General features: G+C 41.4%; 1 protein-coding gene across 2 annotated transcripts in view; it reads left to right on the top strand.

The window, feature by feature from the left end:
• The window catches only part of ME2 (malic enzyme 2), a 40,444-nt gene extending 17,842 nt beyond the window's left edge, over positions 1-22,602 (top strand). For both annotated transcript variants that reach the window (XM_074995782.1, XM_074995781.1), the window contains exons 3-16: positions 1,344-1,477; positions 4,555-4,704; positions 6,111-6,186; positions 7,077-7,238; positions 8,898-9,001; positions 9,346-9,455; positions 9,554-9,651; positions 10,215-10,328; positions 10,421-10,535; positions 12,143-12,285; positions 16,958-17,060; positions 17,890-17,960; positions 18,907-19,005; positions 20,444-22,602. In XM_074995782.1, the coding sequence (XP_074851883.1) occupies positions 1,344-1,477; positions 4,555-4,704; positions 6,111-6,186; positions 7,077-7,238; positions 8,898-9,001; positions 9,346-9,455; positions 9,554-9,651; positions 10,215-10,328; positions 10,421-10,535; positions 12,143-12,285; positions 16,958-17,060; positions 17,890-17,960; positions 18,907-19,005; positions 20,444-20,578 (1,614 nt within the window). In that variant the 3' untranslated portion in view covers positions 20,579-22,602. The remainder of the gene's footprint in view (positions 1-1,343; positions 1,478-4,554; positions 4,705-6,110; positions 6,187-7,076; positions 7,239-8,897; positions 9,002-9,345; positions 9,456-9,553; positions 9,652-10,214; positions 10,329-10,420; positions 10,536-12,142; positions 12,286-16,957; positions 17,061-17,889; positions 17,961-18,906; positions 19,006-20,443) is intronic.
• Positions 22,603-23,171: the final 569 nt, after the last annotated feature.

Below are 23,171 nucleotides of genomic sequence, written 5' to 3'. Positions count from 1 at the left end.
AACTGACCTTGTCATGTCTGGCCCTCCTCTTGACTGGGACTCTCTCCTCATAAGCCCATATATTTAAACCCTCCTCTGGAGCTCCCACTCATACATCTGACGAAGTGGGTCTTTGCCCACGCAAGTTTTTGCTCCAAAATATCTGTTTGTCTATAAGGTGCCACAGGACTTCTTGTATGTTTACTTTTATAAGACTTAAAATATGGTGAAAGCATTGTTACTGTTCGCTGGTTAATTTCAGGTTCTGGACTTATTCCATTGATAATAGGGAGCAAAAAGGAAAAAATGCTGATGTTAGTTTTAAAATAACAAAATGACAACTAGTCAAGGTGAACAATTCAGAAGTATACTATAGATCAAAATTTGTTTGCATAAAATATTTGAATACTTGAGGAAAAAATAGTACATTTGCAGAAATCAGGAATGACTAGCCAACAGAAAAAAAAAGTACTTTCAACACATAATTTACTATCACTATGTGTACCAGCCTGAGGGTTGTATCCTACCAAACAGCAACGTGCAGCCAATTAGATACTTTAAATTTCACGTTAGAGTTTTCTCAATGAAATACAGGAAGATCAGTTACTTGTTCAGAAGTAAAATATATAAGGTGTCATAGACATTTGTATGCATCTGAGATTAGTTCCACTAAGGATATTTGAGATCTGTTTTGCCCTTCGTAAACTTAATTTGTGTCAACCAGTGAAGGATACCAAAGCTTTTTGGTAAGTAAGTGATTATAGTTGTAGAGATTGAGAGATCAGTTTGATTCTTAACTAAAAGCAATGCTTCAGGGTGAGACGGTATGTATTCCAACAGAGCAAGGAAAACTCAAATAACTTTTGGGCTGCATAAATTATCAGAAGTGTGCGGGGAAATATTCCAGACAACGATATTCCAAAAGGAATATTTCAAGAAGCAAATACCACTTAAATCTTAAAATTCAGCATGTCTGCAAATAAATCTCCATTTGGGTATAAACCAGTTTTAGAGGAAGAAAGTACTCTAGAGGATGTATGTGCAGATGATTAAAGTACAGGAATGGAAGGCAGGAGACCTGGATTCTGTGTCTCTTCATGGCACGAATTTAAATTATTTGTCCAAGAACCTGAACTATTTCTCCATGACCCAGTTTCACCAACTGTAAAGGAGGAATACAGATTCCTTCTTACTGGTGTAGTGATGCTTACATCATTAAAATTTGTGAGGTGCTTAGAAACCACAGTGATGGGTGTCAAAGAAATGAATAGTCATAAATGTAGATACTTTTACATTTTAAACAACTAACTACTTTAGCTGATGAAAAATCAATAAAATAAACCTCTTTCTCCTTGTGTTTTCAGGGCATGGCCTTTACATTAAAGGAAAGACAAATGCTCGGGCTTCAAGGGCTTTTACCTCCTAAAATAGAGACACAGGACATTCAAGCCTTACGTTTCCATAAGAATTTGGCAAAAATGAGCGACCCTTTGGAAAAGTAAGAATTAGTATTTACCTTATCTGTGTGTAATGCAAGCTGAAAGGACTCTGAGAAAATCTATTTCATTATAATATCAAGGACGATCTTTTGCATCCAGAGGATTTTACAGCTGTCAGCTTTTTTAAAAAAATTAACACACTGTATTTATCATCCACACTGGGGCTGCTAATTAAGTTTTGTGCTGATTTAAAGGAGGACATTTGTGTTACTCTAAAGTTTTGATGCGATGTGCAAAAGAATATGCATAAATTAAAGATCCAGTCTTGCAGTAATGGGCTGCTCTGGTAAAGCTTCTGTTAACTTCCATAGGAGCTTTGCCTGAGTTGGTGCTGCAGGATTAGGGTTTAGGATTATAGCATCTTGGTGGAAGCATCACTGTTACATTTCTGGCAGCCCTTCCATTAAGCTTTAGGAATTTTTATGTTAGGGATGAGTTGGAGGGCAGGTTCTCAGAACCTAGATGTATAATTTTTTTCGGATTTTTGTAGAGATCTGCAGAAAAATGTGGGGAAAGAACATGAATTTAGGACTTAAAGGACAGGAATAATAATAAAAAAGTATTTCATGTTGTCTTATATATGTGCGTATATACTCTGATGTCTAGAGCAGGAATGGCGCTGTCCAGATCCGGACCCTGAGGCTCAGGGCTCCTCTCCCCAGCATCTGGCTTGCGACAGGGTGGGAGGCAGGGAGCCTTGAGCCTCTTGGGCCAAATCAGGCAAGCCAGGGCCGGACCCTGCCCACGGGCTCTGGCAGCTAGCAGAGATGGGGAGGAAGGGTTTTGGGCCACGATGTGCCTCCTTCCCCTCCCTCAGCTGGGGGAACAGCTCTGTAGCGCTGCCTGCAGAGAGGCTTCCCTTGCTGTTCTGATTGGCTGGAATTCTAGCCCACTCCTGGCCCCCACTCCTGCCCAGACCCAAACAGCCCGCTCCTCCACCCTCCCTCCCACCCAGACATCCACCCCCAGCCCACTCCTCCACCCTCCCACCCAGACATCCATCCCCCCTCCCACCCAGACCCAGACATCCATCCCCAGCCCACTCCTCCACCCCCCTCCCACCCAGACCCAGACATCCATCCACAGCCCACTCCTCCACCTCCCCTTCCACCCAGACCCAGACATCCACCCCCAGCCCACTCCTCCACCGTCCCTCCCACCCAGACATCCGCCCCCAGCCCACTCCTCCACCCTCCCTCCCACCCAGACCCAGACATCCACCCCCAGCCCACTCCTCCGCCTTCTCTCCCACCCAGACCCCACACCTGCTCCCAGTGGCCCTCTCCCACACACTACACCCCTTCCCATTTTTAGTCTGCCCTTCCCCCCAACCCAAGTAGTTAATCTGGCTTGGGGGAAGCCGTGAACCTCAGTCCCCCTCTTTTCCACCCTCCTGTCCATGGTGATGGAGCATGGAGTGAGTGAGGTGTCTCAGTCAGGGGCCACATCACTGAGCGTTTGGGGGATTTCTTTTTTGCTTGTCACTTTTATGTGGCCCCTGACTGGTTTTTCTGTGAGTCAGGAGCCCCAGCCCAAAATGGTTCCCCACCCATGGACTAGAGGGAAATAAAAGATGTTTGACATTTCAGCGGCACTTAATGATCAATCTTTTGATGTTTTTTTTTCTTATTTCTAACTCTCTAGCCTAGAAAATACTTTCTCTTTTGAAAGGGTGCTCCTGTTGGTTGTGGTAGCTTGAAGTTTTTGTCATATTGTTGATCTATGTTCGGATGCAAAACCAGTGGGTAGAAAGCTAAAATGATTTGGGGTTTATTATTGATTTACATTAATGGACTGCAGTAGGAATCTTCATGTGGTCCTGACAGAACATTTTTAACTTGAATCCGTATCACATAGTCTGTTGGAAAGGAGTAATAAAATAGTTTCCATTAGGAGAGCTTCTGGGAGTATTCCATGAACTACCGAATCCTTAAATAATCTCTTTTGAATCTGAACTGTAATAAACAAAGATTCAGAGCGTTAATGTTTTAATATTTAGAAGGGGTGTTTGCTGAATCAGACCCCTAGTTAACAGCATTAATTTTATATTTTTGTATTCCAACTTCCATTTTGACATCAGAAGGCTATGGAGATACATCTGGAGAATGCTACTTTGTTTCTGTTGTAAACTATGAAAGTTTCAGATTGTATCTTTAATACAAAATCCTATTTCAGTCATCATCTTAGAAAAAATGAAGTTTTCTTTTGGCACAGTTAAATGTCAGTGCACTAATTTATCGTAAGACCCACGTGAGATTCTGGTTAGTGTTCAAAAATTCACAATGCAGAAACTTTTCATTTAGAGAAGAATGATATTAGAAAATCCTAGCATTAGGCATGTCAAGAAAATTAATCAACCCTTAACTGCAAATCAGTTTTGACCAGTGAGGCAAAGCAAACCTCCTATTATAGTGCATATGCAAAGGTTGGTCTGTTACCATATGCAGTGCAGTATATCCAGTATTTGTATTTAGACTTTGCTGTTGTTGAACTTTTCTCCAGTTTATATCAGCTTTTCAAGTCCAGGTTTGAGTTAGGGAAGGAAATGCATGAATTACAAAAATAAAATCTAAAGCAAATTGGTTTATGCCTGAAAATTTCATGCTACTGTGTGGCTGTGTCTATATAGGCACAAATCTTCGAAATAGCTGTATTTCGAAGATTACTAATGAGGCGCTGAACTGAATATTCAGTGCCTCATTAGCATTAGGGCGCTTCCAGCCGCACCGCTTCGAAAGCACAGCTTTCGAAAGTGCATGGCTCGTCACGGCTACACAGGCTCCTTTTCGAAAGGACCCCGCACCTTTCGAAATCCCCTTATCCTGATCACTGATCAGAATAAGGGGATTTCGAAAGGTGCGGGGTCCTTTCAAAAAGGAGCCCCGTCACGGCCGGAAGCGTCCTAATGCTAATGAGACGCTGAATATTCAATTCAGTGCCTCATTACTAATCTTCGAAATACGGCTATTTTGAAGATTTGTGCCCATGTAGACACAGCTTATATGTTTCTAGGCAGATAAATGCAAAGCATTTTAACCTAGTACTTCTTTTGCCTTGTTTTGCTTTTTGTCTGCAGGTATATCTACATTATGGGAATCCAAGAACGAAACGAAAAGCTATTCTACAGGATATTACAAGACGATATTGAGAGATTAATGCCAATAGTTTATACCCCAACAGTAGGTCTAGCCTGTTCCCAGTATGGACACATCTTTAGGAGACCAAAGTAAGGATTAACTTTGTGTTTGAAATGAGTGCAAGTAACTTTCTCAAGTATGATTTTTATTTCTACTATAATTCAGAATTTATATGGAACGCTTTCACAAGTAGATTTTGTCACATTGCAAGTAAAAGGCTCAATCCTTGCTGTGGCTGAGGAGGGCACAGCGCAGCAATGGTGGCATAAACGTCACCTTTTTATTCCTTTGATCCTGGACCAAATGTTTGCTAGGCTGGACCAGTTCCCCAGTGTAGCTTAGAGCAGCCTAAAAACATCTGAGTTATGCCAGTGACTGATTTGGCCGCCAGAATTCAGTGGCCATAAGGAAGTTCTAGCCATGCCCCCTTTTTCCAGACACACCCCTGCACCAACAGCAGGGAAAGGGGTGGCAGAAGAAGTGACGCACTTACTCTACACTGCTTTGTCATCCCTTTGGGAGATGAGTAGCACTGCAGTGGCTGCTCACAGGCCTGCTGGCTGGGTGAGAGCGCACAGAAGGGCAGCTGCACAGGGGCCTGGCATTTCAAAGGGGCTCAGCACTCTGGCCCGCCACCGCAGCTACTGTAGCAGTAGCAGTGGCTGGAGAGCTGGACCCCTTTTAAGCGCTCGGCTGCTCTGCATGGCTGTGTGGGAAGGACGAGGTCAGTGCCATGGTCCTGGCAGCATTAAGGGCTGGCTGCCCTAGGCCCCACCTCTTCTGCCCTTGGCCATGCCCCATATGTGGGGGGCGGGGTGGAATTGGGGCCCCATCCCATCTTGCTCCAGGGTTTGTGGTGGCTATTGGTCCTGATTGCTGCTGGTACTAGCTTTAGGGTCACTTTGCCCTGGTTGCGTGACTCAGACGGACTCATGGCAGTGCAGCATCTAGGTCTTCTTGTGAAGGATTGTACGGATTGAATCTCTCTATTCCGGGAATCTCTCATCTGGCATTGTCCGTAATCCAGCATGAGTTTACTTGGCTGGACGACCACTTATTCTGGGAGTGGCCGTTTCCCCTGGTCCAATTAAACTTGTTTACAGCCACCAGTCCTGGCTCTCTGTGCTTTTATTCATCTGTAATTTACCCCTAACTATCTTCTAAGAGCCAAGTAGGCAGTGGAAGTGTTGGCAACATTGCTAGGCAATATTGACCCAGTGGTCTGGTAAATTCTCTCAGGTCTTGAGGATGCTGGACTAGAGAGGTTCAACTTGTATAACTCTACATTTATGGTTTTAATTTAGTATGTTATCTTGGTTGTATGGACTTAAATATAACCCTGATTCATTCCTTTTTAATATCCTTTTGTATAAACAATTGCAAAACTCTTAATTAATTAATCCAGAAATGTAGTCTTCAACCCCACTTTGCAAAACAAGATTTTAAAATTTTAATTATCATGTATAAAAATATTTCCATTCTGATTTTGTTTCAGAGGATTGTTTATTTCTGTCTCAGACAGAGGTCATATCAGGTCAATTGTGGACAACTGGCCAGAAAATGATGTTAAGGTATTCATGCTATAACAGTCCTTTTTCTAATTGTCTTTTTCTTTTTGTATTCCTACTCATCGTATTGAGAGCTCGGCCGATACCAAACAATGCATGCAGGGCAATTGTATGATAATCGCAGCTGCGTATCATTGTTATTAGTTCTGCACATACAGATGTGTGGGGTTGTACTCTAAATCCAAGCTTAGAGTTCAAGGGTAACAGCATGAAGAGGCAGATTAGCTATGTTTCCTACACAAGATCTGATTATCACAACAGAAAATAAAATTAACAGAAGTGTTTTCCTAACCAGTCGATTTGCAGAAGCTAATGAAGTGTGTTTCTTAGCATGCCTGTCTTTCTCTGAAATACCTGCTGTTGTTGTTTTAAGGGCTAGAACTGAGAATTGGGAGACTGGATTCTCTTCCCTAGCTCTGCCACCAATTTCCTGTGCGATCTTGAACAAAACACTCCAAGTCTGTGACTCTGTTGCCTCATCTTTAAAATGGAGAACACCAATTCTGATGGTGGTCTGGGGTTAAATTGAGTAAAGTTACTGGAAAATGTTTTTGAGATCCTCCAGTGGAAGTGCAAAGTATGTTTACAATAGTGGTACTTAAAAACTTGTCAGCTGCCTTGGCTAACTAGGTATTTGCAGTCAATAGGTAATTTCTGTAGTCACTTTAGGCGTATAGGGGAACACTGCAGATACTGAGGTAACCTTGTGCATTTGCTCTTAGGTAAAATTTGCTAGTTCTTAAGTGTTGTCTCTAGAGAGAATAAATTTTTTGCAAGATGCTCTTAATTTGGTTTAATGGTTCATTTTGCCGAGACAGGTTTTGTGCAGTATTGCATTATCCTTTGTGTCCATGATTACCAAAGTTTACTTTTAATCTTTGTGTTATTTTAAGGCTGTTGTAGTAACTGATGGAGAGAGAATACTAGGTCTTGGTGATCTGGGTGTCTACGGAATGGGCATTCCTGTAGGAAAACTGTGTTTGTATACAGCATGTGCTGGAATCCGGCCAGATAAATGTCTGCCTGTATGCATCGACGTTGGAACTGATAATCCAGTAAGTTAAACAGTATTCTGCCTGCCGTAAAGAAAGTGCTTTTTAATGGTGCTGTGTAGTGAAAATTAGTACTACAAAAGGGTACATGTATCTGAGTGAGTACTCTGTGTTCAGATTGCATTATCTTGTACAATATTAAGTAGTTTGGAATTAAATTAAAGAATGGGTATTTATATCTAAGATGCCCCAGCTATGTAAATAAAGTGAAGTGGTGCCTTTGGACTGTTGTCTGAATGCTGGTCTCAACTGTCAAGCAGTGGTAAAAGGTGACAAGATTTCTAAGCTGTTGGAAGAGCAAAAACAGATTTGTTCCAGCACCATTATTCTGAAGGTTGATTTGTCCCATTGTAAGGGCAGTGATGTAATGCTTTTGGGTACCTGTTGATATTTGCCAACCTCATAACTTGTTCCTTTATGTCTGTGGCTATGTAGCATGGTGTTTCCACTGTAGTATGGTTGTCTATTGCAGAAATGCCCAAGCAGAGACAGGGCCTTCTCCTTGTTGTTAACCATTGTGTAAACATATTGGAAGAGACAGTCTCTACTCTGGAAAGTTTCCAGTTAGACCCTTTTTGTTTCAGGAGGATGGATCCATTATAGGCAAATGAAACAAAATTCCAAATGTCTTAGCAAATAATTTTTGTTTTTAGCCACTAACAAAACTGTGAAAAGAGAGGACTTAAGACTGTTCTGAAACATCTCTCCCAGTTGGGCCTCTTGAGGGAGATTTTGAATTGTGTAAATAGGAGTGAACTAATTAACCTTTATGTCTTTGAAAATGCCTCCCTGCTTTATTCTTTACAGTTTATTTTACTCTTTTTAGAAAAACATTTCTCTTCCATTTCTGTATATTTCATTTTAACAGTTTCCTAATCCCTTATAAAGTTTCTTTTCACAAATACTTCAGATTCAGGCATGTTGTGTTGATTTCCAGTTAAGTTGCAAGCTGCAGTACACATGGAGCATTCTCATTGAAGGCAGATAGGATTCAAGTACAGGTTGAACCCCTCTAATCTGGCACCTTAGGGACCTGACTGGTGCCAGGTGAGAATTTACTGGACCACAAGAGGTCAGTGTTGTCTAGCAGCATTACCAACACTTTTACTACTTATTGGGCTCTTAGAAGACATTTAGGGGTAAATTTACAGATAAATAATAGTACGGAGCACTGAGCGCCAAGACTGGTGGCTGTAAACAGAGTTTATGGGATGATGGGAAGCTTGGTCGCACCCATGATAAACGGTCATCCAGCTAGCTAAAATTCTTCTGGATTACGGATGTTGCTGGACAAGAGAGTTCCAGACTAGAGAGGCTCAACCTGAATGTGAGTGTGATGTAGTGGGGAAAAGAACTGAGGGAGAGAGAGAAAGAGAGCAAAAAATGGTGGGTGACTGTAACAAAACCCAGAGACTTGCCACCAAAACAGCTAGGTTTTCTGGCAGCTTTTGCTCCAGTGGCTGTGGAATCAAAGAATTTGTGGCTCCCTGACTCTATCTGGCTAGAAATTCAACTGTGAAAATACTCACAAGAGGAAAGAGAGCTGAAATCCTTATCAGTAGCTTATTTCTGGGAGCTGACTGAAGTATGTTCCATAGAACTTTGGAGAGTGTATACTGAATGAGCGGTTCATTCTGCTGCTATCTTTGGTTTGTTTTATAGACATTATTAAAAGATCCATTTTACATGGGCCTATACCAAAAAAGAGACCGCTCGCAGCTTTATGACGACCTGATTGATGAATTTATGGAAGCCATTACAGACAGGTATAGTACTGAACTACTTACTCAGAAGTGTGTTAGGAAGAAGTGGACCATGGAAAATCTCACGATTTCTTTTTCAAATGCGATATAGGGAGAGAATGCAGTCAAGTGACTAGAGTATAAGACTATGGTTCAGGCCACCTGAATTTTTGTCCTATGTGATGTTGTGTTTGACTTTGGGCAAGTCTCCTTTGTGTTGAGCTATACATATACAGGACAGAGGTGGCATTTAACCATTTCTGTGAAGACCCCAAGGACTGCTTCTGGCCTTAAACAGCTCTGTATTTATAAGATTGATTTTTTTTTTCAGTGTGTCAATTGATAAAATATTTTGCTGTGGTGTTTAGGTACGGCCACAATACACTTATTCAGTTTGAAGACTTTGGGAATCATAATGCTTTCCGGTTTCTGAGGAAATACAGAGAGAAATACTGCACCTTCAATGATGACATTCAGGGTAAAATGTTCACTTTTGAGTCTTATGTTTGAAAACCGTTTCCCAAATAAATGTTCTGTCATATGAGTCCTTCTGATAGAGTTATATTTCCTTTGTAGGGACAGCCGCGGTGGCCTTAGCAGGAATGCTGGCAGCACAGAAGGCTGTTGGGAAAGCAATCACAGAGCATGAAGTTTTGTTTCTTGGAGCAGGAGAGGTGAGTTCTGCAATGGTCTCTAGTGTAATAAAAGGTAAACATAGAACTGTAAAAAGAGGTCGGAGTGTTCTGTATCTTTCCTTGCAGAACTCTGTGGGGGTGAGAAGGTTATTGTTTAACACTGAGGTTTGGGGTTAACATTTACAAAAGGATAAGCATTGCCCTGGTAAACCCAGGGTTGTGAGTTTAACCCTTAAGGAGGCCATTTAGGAGGCTGAGGCAAATAAATTAAAAAAAAAATCTGTCAAGGATGGTGCTCGGTCCCGCTGAGAGGACGGGGACTGGACTTGATGACCTCCCGAGGTCCCTTCCAGTTCTATGAGATATGTGTATGTACGTGCATAATTTTCGAGGGCCAGATTGTCACTTCACTCACACAGATTTCATAGAGAGAGACATACCCATGCATCCAACAGTAGCAGTTAGCCCCCATAAATTATGATTCTGAGAGACAATAATTGTTAGTTCTTACCATATTGGAAGGAAATGTGCCATGGGTTTCTTAGTAAGCTGAACTAATGGACGTTTCCTTTATTCTCAAATAATTCTTCTTAACCTGGCAGGCTGCTCTTGGAATTGCAAACCTCATTGTTATGGCTATGATGGAAAGCGGTATTTCTGCAGAGGAAGCATATAAGAAAATATGGATGTTTGATAAGTATGGCCTCTTGGTTCAGGTGAGGTTCTCCCAGGCCTTTGGAATAACACAGTACACATCACCATTCTCTTTTCTTTCTTTCTCACAATCTTAATCAACTTAAATCTTTAGGGCCGAGAACAAAATATAGATGCCAATCAAGAACCATTTGCACATCAACCTCCAGACCAGGTGCCAAAGACCTTTGTAGATGCGGTGAATGTACTTCAGCCATCAGCTATTATTGGTCAGTAACCTTTCTTCAAACTCCTTACATAATAGATTTTGTTAATTTTATCTTGCTGTCATTGGGCCATTTGCTGCTTTCACTTTTACAAGTGTACATAGAGCATAACTTATGGCCACATATGTTGATCAGGCAGTGCTGCATTTGCACCTCGGTAAATGACAGTAGAATTTGGTCCATTGTTTTAAACTACAGGTTGAACTTCTCTCATCCAGCAACACTGGTAATCAGGCATGATTTTAGTGAGCCAACCAACCACTTGTCATGGGTGTAGCCAAGTTTCCCGCAGTCCCATAAAGTTTGTTTACAGCCACCAGTTCTGACTCTCGGTGTTCTGTGCTGTAATTTACCCCAAATGTCTTCTAAGAGCTCCGTAAAAAGTGAAAGTGTTGATAATGTGCTAGACAATGTTGACCTTCCATTGACCTTCTCTCATTTGGCACTGGTCAGGTCCTGAGGGTGCCAGACTAGAGAGGTTCAACTTGTACTCATAAAATGCGTTTGGGGCTCAGTGTATAATGTGCATAATACCTAAAGCTCAGGTCCTTAGCTATGGCTGAGGAACTCAAAGTGCAATTCAGGGGCTTGATCTTTTTTTTGCTTCCCATTCCAGTCCTGGGCTGGCCTGTCCACTGGTGCAGCTTAAAACAGCCTACAGGCTGGTCCGAGGAACGTGGACCACCAGTGGCTCCAGAAGAATGATACTGCAGCTGTGGATCAGTGAGAAATAGGAAGGACTCAGCCACCTGCCCCCCACCCCCATTTCTCTTGTTACAGTCTGATCCCAGCAGCTGGGGGAGGGATGTTGTTGGTTGGAATTGCTTTGTACATACTCTGGGTCGCCACAATACCCCCTACGCTGAAGTGACTTTTCCCACGGCTATCTTTTGAGCTTGTATCTGCCCCTGATTTGTTTCAAAGCAATTGTTGTGCTCCCCAGTCCCTGATCCAGTTTTTATTGTGGATGTGTGTGAGTACGTATGCATATGTTAATTATAACATGCATATGTTAACTATAACAATCACTAATAGCCAATGCTAGAGGTAAGGCTGCAAAATGGCTTCTGTTATCATTCTATATTTTTTTATAGCACATAACTCTGTGGCTTTGGACTGGTGTGCATGTTTATAAGTGTGTGTATTCATTCCTAGATATTTGTGCATATGCATGTCAGTTGCATTAAAGTGTTTTAGAGTTTAAAATGATTGTGGGGAAGATGAATCCCTTACTCAGAAGTCCCCTTTTCCCACTCTTAAATGAGTACAAAGTATCTGAAATTTGAAAATTCAAGCTTACTGATTTGTTTTGTTTTTGATGGGTTTGAATGAGGTAGAATTTAAGTTCACAAAGAATTTCCAGTTTGAGATGGAAGAAAAGCTTTTGGGTTAGCTTGTCCATCTCCTGACAGTTCAAGACTTTTCCACAGCTCATTTTCGAGGTACAACTTGTTTTAATGAATGATGAGTATTTATTTAAAGCCTTTGATTGGTTTTCCTGAGTGTGAATCTTGATTTACAGCACAAATAAATATATATAGTGTAAAGTTCTTGTAATCCTCATCCCATTTTACATGTGTAACTGTAATTTGTGTTTCTTTCAATTTCAGGAGTTGCAGGGGCTGGCCGGCTTTTTACACATGATGTGATCAAAGCAATGGGTTCCATCAATGAAAGACCTATCATATTTGCACTGAGTAACCCTACAGCAAAAGCTGAATGCACTGCTGAGGAGGCTTACACAATAACAGAGGTACATAATGATGAAAAATATGAATACACATATATTGTCTTTCTGTCAGTAGTATGAGTGCAGACCCCCAAGCATTTAAACTTAGAGATTTCTCCATGTAAAGAGTACAACTGGTCATTCCTTTCCAGTTTCAAAATGCATATTTGTAGTCTTAGTATAAACTAAAAATCACCTCTGATTTTAAATTATAATTGGCAGGTGAATACTTTGTAATTAGGTCTAAATCTTGTTTCTGTGTTGGCAACAGTATTGAAAGGCAATCATTGGTCACTGGAGGTAGCTTCTGCTTTAAACCTTGACTGACATTGTTTCTGAGACTATTTTTAGCTTTTGTTTTTAAAGAAAGTTATTTTATGTAACAGTAGGGACAGAAAGCAGTCACACCAGTGGTTAAAGCACTTTATGCAGGTTGAGCCTCTCTCATCCAGCACCCTTGGGACCCGACTGGTGCCAGATGAGAGAATTTGCCAAGAGACAGGAGGTCAATATTTTCTAGCACACTACCAACACTTCCACTGCTTACTGGTCTCTTAGAAGATACTTAGGGGTAAATTAGAACTAAATAACAGCCCAGAACACTGAGAGCCGGGACTGGTGGCTGTAAACAATTTTTATGGGACCCTAGGAAACTTGGCTACACCCATGATAAGTGGTCTTCCAGCTAACTAAAATCAAGCTGGATTATGGATGTTGCCGGACCAGAGAGTGCCGGATTAGAGAGGTTCAACCTGTACTTTAAAATTGAATCAGGTCCTCAGAAGAGAAGATGTTATTGCTTGTCTTGTGCAGCCAAACACGCTTGGTGCTAAATTTCCTATTTACATGAATTTGTCATAACTCTTAAAATTAAGCATGGTGGAGCAGACTGGTTCTGATCTCTCTGACTTTACATTCCAGTATAATTCAATTGGTTTTAGTGCTGTTACAGCTGACTTGGCCCAGCAGAAGTTCAGGCCCAGTATTTACATTTAGTAAGTGAAAACCCAATGAAACCTTTCTCCTTCTGCACAGTTTTCAAGAAGCCTGAAGATAAGACTGATTATCATGTGAGGATATGGGCAAAGGGGGAAGAGCTCAGGAAGAAAAAAGCAATGGCAGAGCTGGCCCTAGTAGTTTTGAGCTGGCCTGCAAAACAATTTTTGCCATACCTCTCTCTTAAACCTTTTTGATTCCTGTCTTGTATGATCTCACCACTATCCATAGGACAGGCATGGGGACTGTAGAAGTGGGGTGGTTAGTGAAATGATACTTTGGAATACATCCCAAACTTGAGGGACTCATTTAAGTAGGTGGGTGCTTCCTGCCGTGGAAATGCGTATTTGTGGGGTTTTTTTCTTTCAGTATTAGTGTTCACGTTGATGAATAGTGCTGTAGATGTTAAGGCTACCTTTGCAAGCAAAAGAACTAGAAACTTAACTCTTGCCACTGCCTCCCCCCAGATCAGTGGGTCTGTAGTGGAGGCTTTTCAGGGACAAAGGCCCACTCTAGTAAGAGACCCTGGATCAAATTTGAATTTTGACTCCTGTATTCCAGATTTCTACAACACAAGGGAACTCGTGCAAGGTGTTTAATCCTTCAGGGCAATTAATTATTTGTGTACTTGCAATGGTTTGTTGAGTAAAACATAAAATTCAAAATTCACAGTTTAGACACTTGGTATTAAAGATAAACAGAAACAGATAAGGCCAGATCTTCAGCTGCTATAAATCACTGTAGCTCCACTGACATTTATAAGGGTACTTACCCGCCTGTAATCTGAATGAGGGTCACCTCCAGTTGTTTCTCACTTTAGGGAAAGTCTGCACAGCAACAACTGTCTCCTCTGAATCCCCAGTGTGCAACTGTGGAGTGTTGAAATGCACTCCCTGGAACATTTATCACTGTCAGTTTCCAACATAAAAGAATGCTTGGCAGATCTAGGTGCTGTAGAAGGCTTCAAATATTTTCACTTAACTAAATACCACGAAGAGAGAGTCACAGTGGTACTGAAACCTGTTAGTCATTGGTAGGCAGGAGGGAATCTTTTTCTCCAGTACAGGAGCTGCCTTAATTTCTTCTTCTGATTCCCCATAATCTACCACTCATATGCATGTGTTAAATTGTCATATTATACTATTAAGGCTGTGAAATAGTGTAGATTTAATTAAAAAAGGATTTTAATTTTTACAGTCCTCATTTTATTATTTCAAGTACTTGTTGCAGTTTATATTTTCCCACCCAAGATTATGTCCATTTTTAGAATAATTACTTCTTTAAAGTGCAGTAAGTACACCCTCACTTATTCAAAATTCATCTTTATCTTAAAGAGGATCGTGGTCTCTGACACTTAACAATTACGTATAGGATTTTCTTTATTAGCTTAACCTTGATTGTTCAAAATTACTTGGCATTCCCCTTGTCTTTGGAATAGTAACAGAGAGGTAGCTGCGTTAGTCTGTACTCCAGCAACACAAAGCAGCAGAAATGGAGCAGTAACTTTCTGCTGCCTTGTCATTTGAGTTTGTCTTTATAATTACTTGTCCTCCATGCCCAGCCCCTTGGGTTTCTTGATTTCAGAAATGGGAAAATTTAAAATAATACTTAATGAGAGAGAATCCAGCACTGGCAAGAGCATGCACCTATGAGCATGAAGAAACCACCAACAAACTCTTACTGCTTATTCTTGTATTTCATGCGAGAGGGTCTGTCCCACGAAAGCTCACCTAATAAATTATTTTGCTAATCTTTAAAGTGCTACTTGACTGCTTTTTGTTTTGATGCGAGAGTATAGTGTTGCGTTGGTGCCCTCTGCTGCTTTGCAAGAAGTATTTTTTGTTTATATCCTCTTTTGATCCTGACTTCGCATGTACTTTGCTACCTACTCAAAAAGTCCCTTAGGCTGTGTCTACAAGGTGGGAGCTATTTTGGGAGACATAGGTATGCCGAAATTGCTGCCTGCATCTATGCAACACTCCCAATGTCTCAAAATGGTTTTTGAAATGGGGGCTTGCTCTTCTAGCATCCCTCTAAATCTCATCACATGGGGAGTCCAGGGATGCCTTGAAAGAGGGCTTTATTTCAGCATGTGACACCATTTAGACAGCGCCACATGCCGAAATAGCCTATTTTGAAATCTACTCAAAATAAGCTATGTAGTTTGCATAGTGCAAATTTCATAGCTTAATTCGAGGTTAGGGCGCCATCTGGACATAGCCTTACTGCACCACAAGCTCAAACACAGTACCAGAACTTTTTGCATTTGTGGTGATGTGTTCTCAGGTTGAGATTGACATGGAGACATACATTTCTAAATTGTATTATTTTCAGTGTTGTCAGACATTTAGTTTTCAGGTCTGAACTAGTTAAGGGAGAGCTTGCACAGCCATAGGGCATGCAAATTTCACACTAAATATTTTACTACTATTTTAATATTTCTTAATGATTCAAACCATCTTCAGAGCAAGAGGGTATCAACTGCATAACATTTGCCTTCTAGAGGCTCTGATTCAGCAGAGCACTTCAGAACATATTGAGACCTGAGCCTGTCATGCTGACCAGTATTGTCTCATTCTTCCCTTGAGTCCCCAACTATCAGCCTATTGTCATGTATATTTTACATTGTAAGTTCTTTGTGTTAACAACCCTCTGTTTTCTATAGTTATAGAGAGGTAGCCATGTTAGTCTGTATTTTCAAAAAAGAAAATTATCAGTCTTGGAGCACTTTAATGAGTAACAAAATGATTTATTAGGTGATGAGCTTTTGTGGGGCAGACCCACTTCTAAGAGAGCTCATCACCCAATAAATCATTTTGTTAGTATTTAAAGTGCTATGAGACTGCTCTTTTTTCCTATGTTTGTGTAGCATCCAGCACAGCAGGGCCATTGATGAAAATATTGAATAGTATTTGTCCTGGGTTGTTACTGTTCAATATTTTCATTAATTACTTGGATAATGGAGTAGAGATTATGCTTATAAAATTTGTGTATGACTCCCAAGTTGGGAGGGACTTTGGCAGACAGGATTAGACTTCAAAGCGATCTTGACAAATTAGTTGGAATCAGCTAGATGAAATTCTGGGATGTATGAACAAAAGTGTCATAAATAATGGCCTGTCAAGGTCCCTTCCAGTCCCAGTATTCTATGATTCTATGAAGGTAGTGTAGGTAATTGTCCCCCTCTGCTCTGCTCTGCTCTGCTCTGGTGAGGCCCTGTTTTGGGTACTCCACACAAAGGCTGTTTGGTGGGAATTTTGGTTTTCATGGTGATGGACCACAGAGTTTTGATTCATCAGGGTACTTGCTTGATTGTGATTTAAAGCACGTGAAAAAATTAGGCTCATGCTTAACCTCAGGAGTGGAGGAAACTCTCTAAAAGTAGGGGGGCCAGTGATACTCTAACTGTAGTCGTACCCCTTCCCCAAATCCTCCGCTGTCCCAGAGCCTCTCCCCTGGTGTTGCTCCCTCAGCCCCCCGCCTCCTGCCCCTTGCTCGTCCTTGTGGCTGGTGAAAAGTGGGAGGGCATAGCCCACTTTTAAAAGTGATGAGGTCCATGGTCCCCCAGCACTCCTACTTAAGTACTTTTACTGAACTGGGGCCTAGCTAACTGTGAATGTGGTGTGGTCAGCTTCTCCATTATGGTGACTTTATTGTTATGCAGTGCAAAATCTGCAAATAACTCCCTCTCATTTAACAGGGGCGGTGTTTGTTTGCCAGTGGCAGTCCGTTCGAGCGTGTGGTTTTGAAAGATGGACGATCCTTCAGACCAGGCCAGGGAAACAATGCCTATATTTTTCCAGGTCATACAAAGAATTCTGTTCTTCCACTTTAAGACTGGATTATTTCAGAATTGTTACTAATATGCAGCAATGCAGGACTGGGGCTCTGTAGTCCAGGAAGACAGTGGGACCTCCTCAGCCCTGAAGAGCTTTGTCTGGTTTAAGATAATACTTAAAGTATAATAAATAAATGTAAGCTGCTGAGGATATGAGAGATCACCAGGACAAGTGATCAGAGTTCATGGTTACCTGGGTTGTCTGTGCAAACAATTAGGTTTCAATTTCACTACTTTTTAGAAATAAAAATAGCCAAATATTACTGAAATATTACTGAAGACACGGCTTGCTTCTGGCCACGTACCAAGTGTGTGTGTTGCTTCTTGGTGGGGTGTGGGGAGGGCGGAGACTTCTGTTTTTCTAATTACTTTTGTATAGATGATGGTATAAAGGAGGCATCATAAGATAAGTTTTAGAAAACAAAACCTGTATCCCCCTGACCCCAATGTTGCACATTCTGGTATGATACTAGGATACCAGTAGCTAGTGTTAAGAACTTGTGTTTTAACATAGTTAGTGAATGTATGAACCAAACGTTTTACTCATTAACCAAAAAAATTCAGTGCAGCATTTACGTGTTCCACTGTCCGTCTGGGTTTATGTAGCAAAATTAGTACTTCTCGCTTTCCTTTACTGTGAATCTATTGGCATTTGACAGTGGAGGTTAAAAAAAACATATCCATGAATCTGAAACCCTTTATTATCTCTTGTCTGCATTCCTTGCACCCTATCAAAGACAGTACTGCGTATTAAAACTGATTTTATCATAACATTATCAATATTTGTATTATAGGGGTGGCCTTGGCTGTAATCCTCAGTGGCATTCGGCATATTAGTGATAAGGTCTTCCTTGAGGCTGCAAAGGTATGTATTCAAACACAGGTATGATGGCTTTTGCAAGCCAAAGTAAGTTTCTTTGATATGATGAGCTCAGTAGGATTGATCAAAATTTTTTCCACTGAAATGGCGAAATATATTTTGGTTCTCACATTTCCAGCAAAAACAAATTTGCACAAAGGCAGGGAGAACCTCCTTTATTGATCAGCTCTAGAACTGATGTTTTTGCCTCTTCTTGTGTTGCCTGTGTAATCCGCCTTTATGTACTTGATTTAGCTGTGTACTTTAGGGTTAAAATCATCCATAAAATGGTTAGATGATGTTTCTGGGAGAATTTGTAGCCAGGGTTCTGTAGGGTTGCCTGAGGAGAAAGCAGTGACAAGACATAACAAAGGTAGCAGGGGAAAAAAATGTCTTAAACCCTGACATACAGTGTGTGTGATTTTTCTCATGTATTTTTATTGCAAATGTTGGAACAGAGGGGCTCTGTCCTTCCTTCACTGTAATGTCGCTTTAATTCTTCCATCACCTCCTGCAGCTTCTTTTGCCTTTTAGTTTTTCTCTCTCCCCCTCTTCTTTTTTATATTTACTTATTTATGTTGGGTTTTTTTTTTGGAGGTGAATGGAATGACGGGACCCATCGTTCTGTGCATCCATGGTAAACGGTCCAACCCTGTAGCTCAGGGGCTCCCTGGAAACTTACCTATTAACTGTCATTACACTGAGGTGGTGGCACTTCAGCTTAGATGCTAAAAATCTAATAACAAGAGATATGCCTGTTGTTTGGACACAGATTGCTGAGTGCATTTTATAATAATTTTGAGACTTTGACTAACATATAGCAGCACTTTTATATGTAGTTCAGGTAGACTTATACCCAAGAACTCTCAAACACATTCCTCTCTTTGCAACTTAGTGGTTCATTGCCTCCTGAAAGGGGTGAGCGAATTGCTAATATTTGTTTTTAATACAGGCATTGACAGACCAGTTGACTAATGAGGAACTTGCCCAAGGAAGACTTTATCCACCACTGTCCAACATTAGAGAAGTTTCTATTTGCATTGCTGTTAAAGTAAGTGAATGGCCTGTGCTGAAAGGTACACTGTACATTATATAAACTTCCCAAGCTCTATAGCATGACATTTGGGACAAAAAAGGCCTGAATGTTGTTCTGTTTAGTGTTTAAAACTGAAAAGGGCTGTGCATAAGAAGGAACAATCAAATGGACAATAATAAAATGGTGAATAAATGGCTAAGCAGCAATACAGTAACCCTTGCTTTCCGTGTCTTCGGGTTGCATGAAACTTGCTTTAACATGAGTTTTGCATAACTTGAAGACGTGTGGCTCTCAGCCTGCCTAGCTTCCCACAGCTGCAGGCAGCCAGGCAGGATAAGAGCCCTGTCCCCCTGCCTTCCCAGAGCAGTGTTAGGCACTACTCTGGAAAGGTAGGGAGAAGGCTTTCAGCTCACCTAACTGCCTGCCTACGCCCTTCCCGGAACGGTGCTGCTGTGAAGCTGACAGCAGCCCCACTCTGCGAAGGTAGGGAGGAGGGTGTTAGCCCCCCTAGCTGCCCACTGCTGCAGGCAGCTTGGGGGGCTAAAATCCCTTGTCCCCTCAGGATCAGCTTCCCCCCAGGGCCTCGGCTCAGCCCCAACCCACACATGGGGCTCCCAATCACCTGGTGCATTACAGTCCCACATGGGGCTGGGGCTCTAGCACCCGGCGTGACACCCAGGGCTTGGCCTCAGCCTCCGCAGACCTGGCTTCAACCCCCATGTACCTCGGCTCAGCTCCACCCTCCCACCCCCCTGCAGCCCTAACCCACCACAGGCTTAAACCCTTGGCCCCTACCCACTGCCCAAGCCCTCCCCAACTTACTCAAAATTCGGGATACGTGAGGGTTGCATGGAACACAGCCCTCGCGTATCCTGAGGGACTACTGTAAAGGTTCTAAAGGGTCACAGCTTGACTATGAACCAACAGTGTGAATATAGTAACAAGAGTGAGTGTATGTGAGACATAAGAGGTAGCTGGGTGCTCTGCTCTGTATTGGTGAGGCCTCAGCTGAAGTTTTACGACGGTTTTGGGCATTGCATTTTTAAAAAGGTGTGAACAACTTAAACAGCCCAGAAGAGAGCAACAGAATAAGACGTTTAGTAAAGGAAAGATGGAAAGAACTGACAAGGCCAAGGAAGGACCTGGTTAGTCTTCAAATACATAACAGGGATCAGGGTCTTGGAGCACGAGTCAGCATGTAAGCCAGGCCCCCTTTTTACACCTTCTTTTGAGCACTAGAGTGAGACCCTGCCCTTTTTATTGCATTGAGGATACTTGTAAAAACAGGTGTTAAAAAAATTAGAAGTGGGTGGTTTTTTTGGTGAAATTTGATGTGACCTGCTACCCTAGACCCAGCCATTTTTAATGTATCTAATTTCACTAGCTTAGCTGAAGTTGTGTTACGTTTTCCTACTAAATCAAGCACACACTGTACAATGATTTATCTTTTCAGGTTATGGAATTTATGTATGCAAACGACATGGCTTTCCATTACCCTGAGCCTGCTGACAAGAACCAATATATACGATCAAAGGTTTGGAGCTACGAGTATGAATCCTTTTTGCCAGATGTGTATGACTGGCCCTGAGCCTGTGGCAAAGCCATCTGAAATGCACTGACATACCAAAAGATTGCACTCCTCGCGTGCTGTCTTTCATTCTGCAGGGATTCCTTTTCAGACCAATTTACAATCATGACTTTTGCAACTTGTAACTTTTTTTCTCTCATTTTTTTGTCTTCCATCTACCCCCATCATTTTTCTGTGTGACGGATTTTCCCATGATAATCTGATAAACTGTACTGGTGATGGCTCACATCACATGAATGGTATAACTGTCCAAAATTTAATTTAAATTACCATACTGTTGTATCTTGAGTTTAGAGCCCTCAACACACCCCAAGAAAAATTTTTTTAAATGGCATTGACAAATGATAAATTGGCATGACAAATGATAATGAACTGTAACTCTCCATCTCATCATTGCTGATTGCTAAGACATTTGAATTTGCTTTTTAATTAGTCTTCTAATTTCTTCATCATCACAAACAATGAATTGTGGAACCATAGAAAGAATCTGTCAAGAAAAAGGCCAGATGCATTCAAATGGCAGCTTCTCTTCAATCTACAGAACACAGCTACTTGAGTCCAGGTTTCCTTGCTTCATTCAGCAACTCTATTCTGCAGTTGTGCTTTGGATATTCTTGGCCAGTGTTGTGTGCACATTTAAAATTTGCAATAATATATGTATTTCTGCAGTTTAATTGTTGCATGGAATTTAGTAATAGAAAAACATTAACATCGTTTGAAAAAAGTTATTCTCGAAAATTCTGAAAATAATCCCATCATAGTTTTTTGTGTAAGCAAAAGAAGGTAAACTATTGCAGATTATTCTACTTTTTGGCATGCAGTTTATATATCCAAATCCTTCATAGAGAGCTGTGGAAGGCCCTATTAGTTTAGCTGCAGAACTCAGAAATTCGCCAAAAGATTTTTGGGTTGATTTTTTTTTTTTATTTAACATTCTGGTACTTTAAGCAAACCTCTCTCTGTTGTGTTCCTCCTAAAACTTACATCCTTTGTTTTTCATGTGAGTTTATAAAGCCAGGTGGCACATCACTGATGAGAAATGACTCCAAAACAGACCTACCTGGTGCTTTGGGTTTTTTCCCCTTTTTTCTTGACACCGATAAAGCTGGAACATTGGGTGCTGCAGCCAGCTGTTGATATGGTCTGAAAGCATGTTTCCTACAGTCTTTGCATGGCAGACTCCCAGTTGTTCAGTGTGAATAGAAAACTCAAAAGGTCTGACTTTTCACAAGTTGTCAGTTGATCGCTTGTTCCTCTTCAGCATGTGAATTTAATTTCTAGCATGTTACTCTGTGTCAAATCAGAGGTTGTAGCCAGATCATTGCTAGGTTAGTTCTTTTCTTCCCATCAATTCATTTAAGTTAGACTACTAGTGCACTGAAGGACCTGAATTTGAGATGGCTCTTACTGTTTAGATTCCATCTCATCTCCCCTATCTACTGCCTGAGTGAAATCCTGTGGTCTACATTAGGGGACACAGAATATGCCTATAGATGGTTGTTTGAGACTTATGTTCCCGCTGTTCTCTAAAGGGTCTGGCTTTCACAAAAACTAGACAAAGGGGACCACATGTTTTAATGGAGTTTTCTGCATCAAGAACTGATGGCAGAAATAAATATCTCTTCTGGCTGGGGTGACAGGCTAGAAGCCAAGATCCAAATAAATGAGCAAACTTGCTGAGGTTAATAGCCATGGCAAGTATGTGCACAGCAGGAGGCACAACACCATGCCTTTTGAAGAGGGTGCAGTGCTCTCTGTCCAGATTTTAACTAGGTGGGGGGAGAGAGAACTGAGATATTTGGAAAAAGCAATGATGGGCAAATTACTTGACAGTTTACTAAGGTTTTGATAGAGTGTGGTAATGGCTCTAAATTCTGCATTGTGTTTTGTGAATTATGAAGTTTGCAATTTATATATTTGTAGAAAAGACCAACACATAGTGTGTTTTTACAAACAGTCTTTTCATCTGTTTTGCAGTGCTTGGTTTGTAATGTATTTATTCATTAATTTAAGACTGAATCTTATTCTGAGATTATTATTTATTTAGTACAGAAGCCAGATCTTCTGTAAACTTAAATCTCACCAAAGCAGGAATCAAGAATATGTTGTTTGTGTGTAAGTGGAACGCTGCATTATTGTAGTAAAGATGCAAAAAAGATTTCCCTGCTCCTTCCAGTGAAAATGTGAATTTAACAAAGAAAAAGATAACCACTCTATACATTGCATGGCATGGCTTTCATATCCTAGGTCAGCAATGACTGCAGAGACTGTGTGCTCAGCCACTGGGGGAAGGTTGTAAAGGTTGAACCTCTCTAAATAGTGATTCTCTGGTCTGGCAGATGCACCAAAGATGTTCCTGGACCAGAGAGCCTCAGGAGGTGGGAGTTCAGCATCAAGAAGACTGCTGAATGTGAGCCCTGCCTGGGCTGGATGCCCAGCCAGGCCAGCAGCAATGGGTCTCCAGTATCACGGTTGGCTGCCGGAAGTCCTGCCAGGGCTGGGTGCAGCACTGGGCTGTGGGGCTGGCAGCCAGATTTAGGGAGCAAGGAGTGGAGCTGGACTGCAGGCTGGAATTGACTTCCCCTGATTTAGC

Source organism: Carettochelys insculpta, chromosome 5, assembly GCF_033958435.1.
Source record: "Carettochelys insculpta isolate YL-2023 chromosome 5, ASM3395843v1, whole genome shotgun sequence".
NCBI lineage: Eukaryota > Metazoa > Chordata > Testudines > Carettochelyidae > Carettochelys > Carettochelys insculpta.
This window is presented reverse-complemented; position numbering and strand designations above follow the sequence as displayed.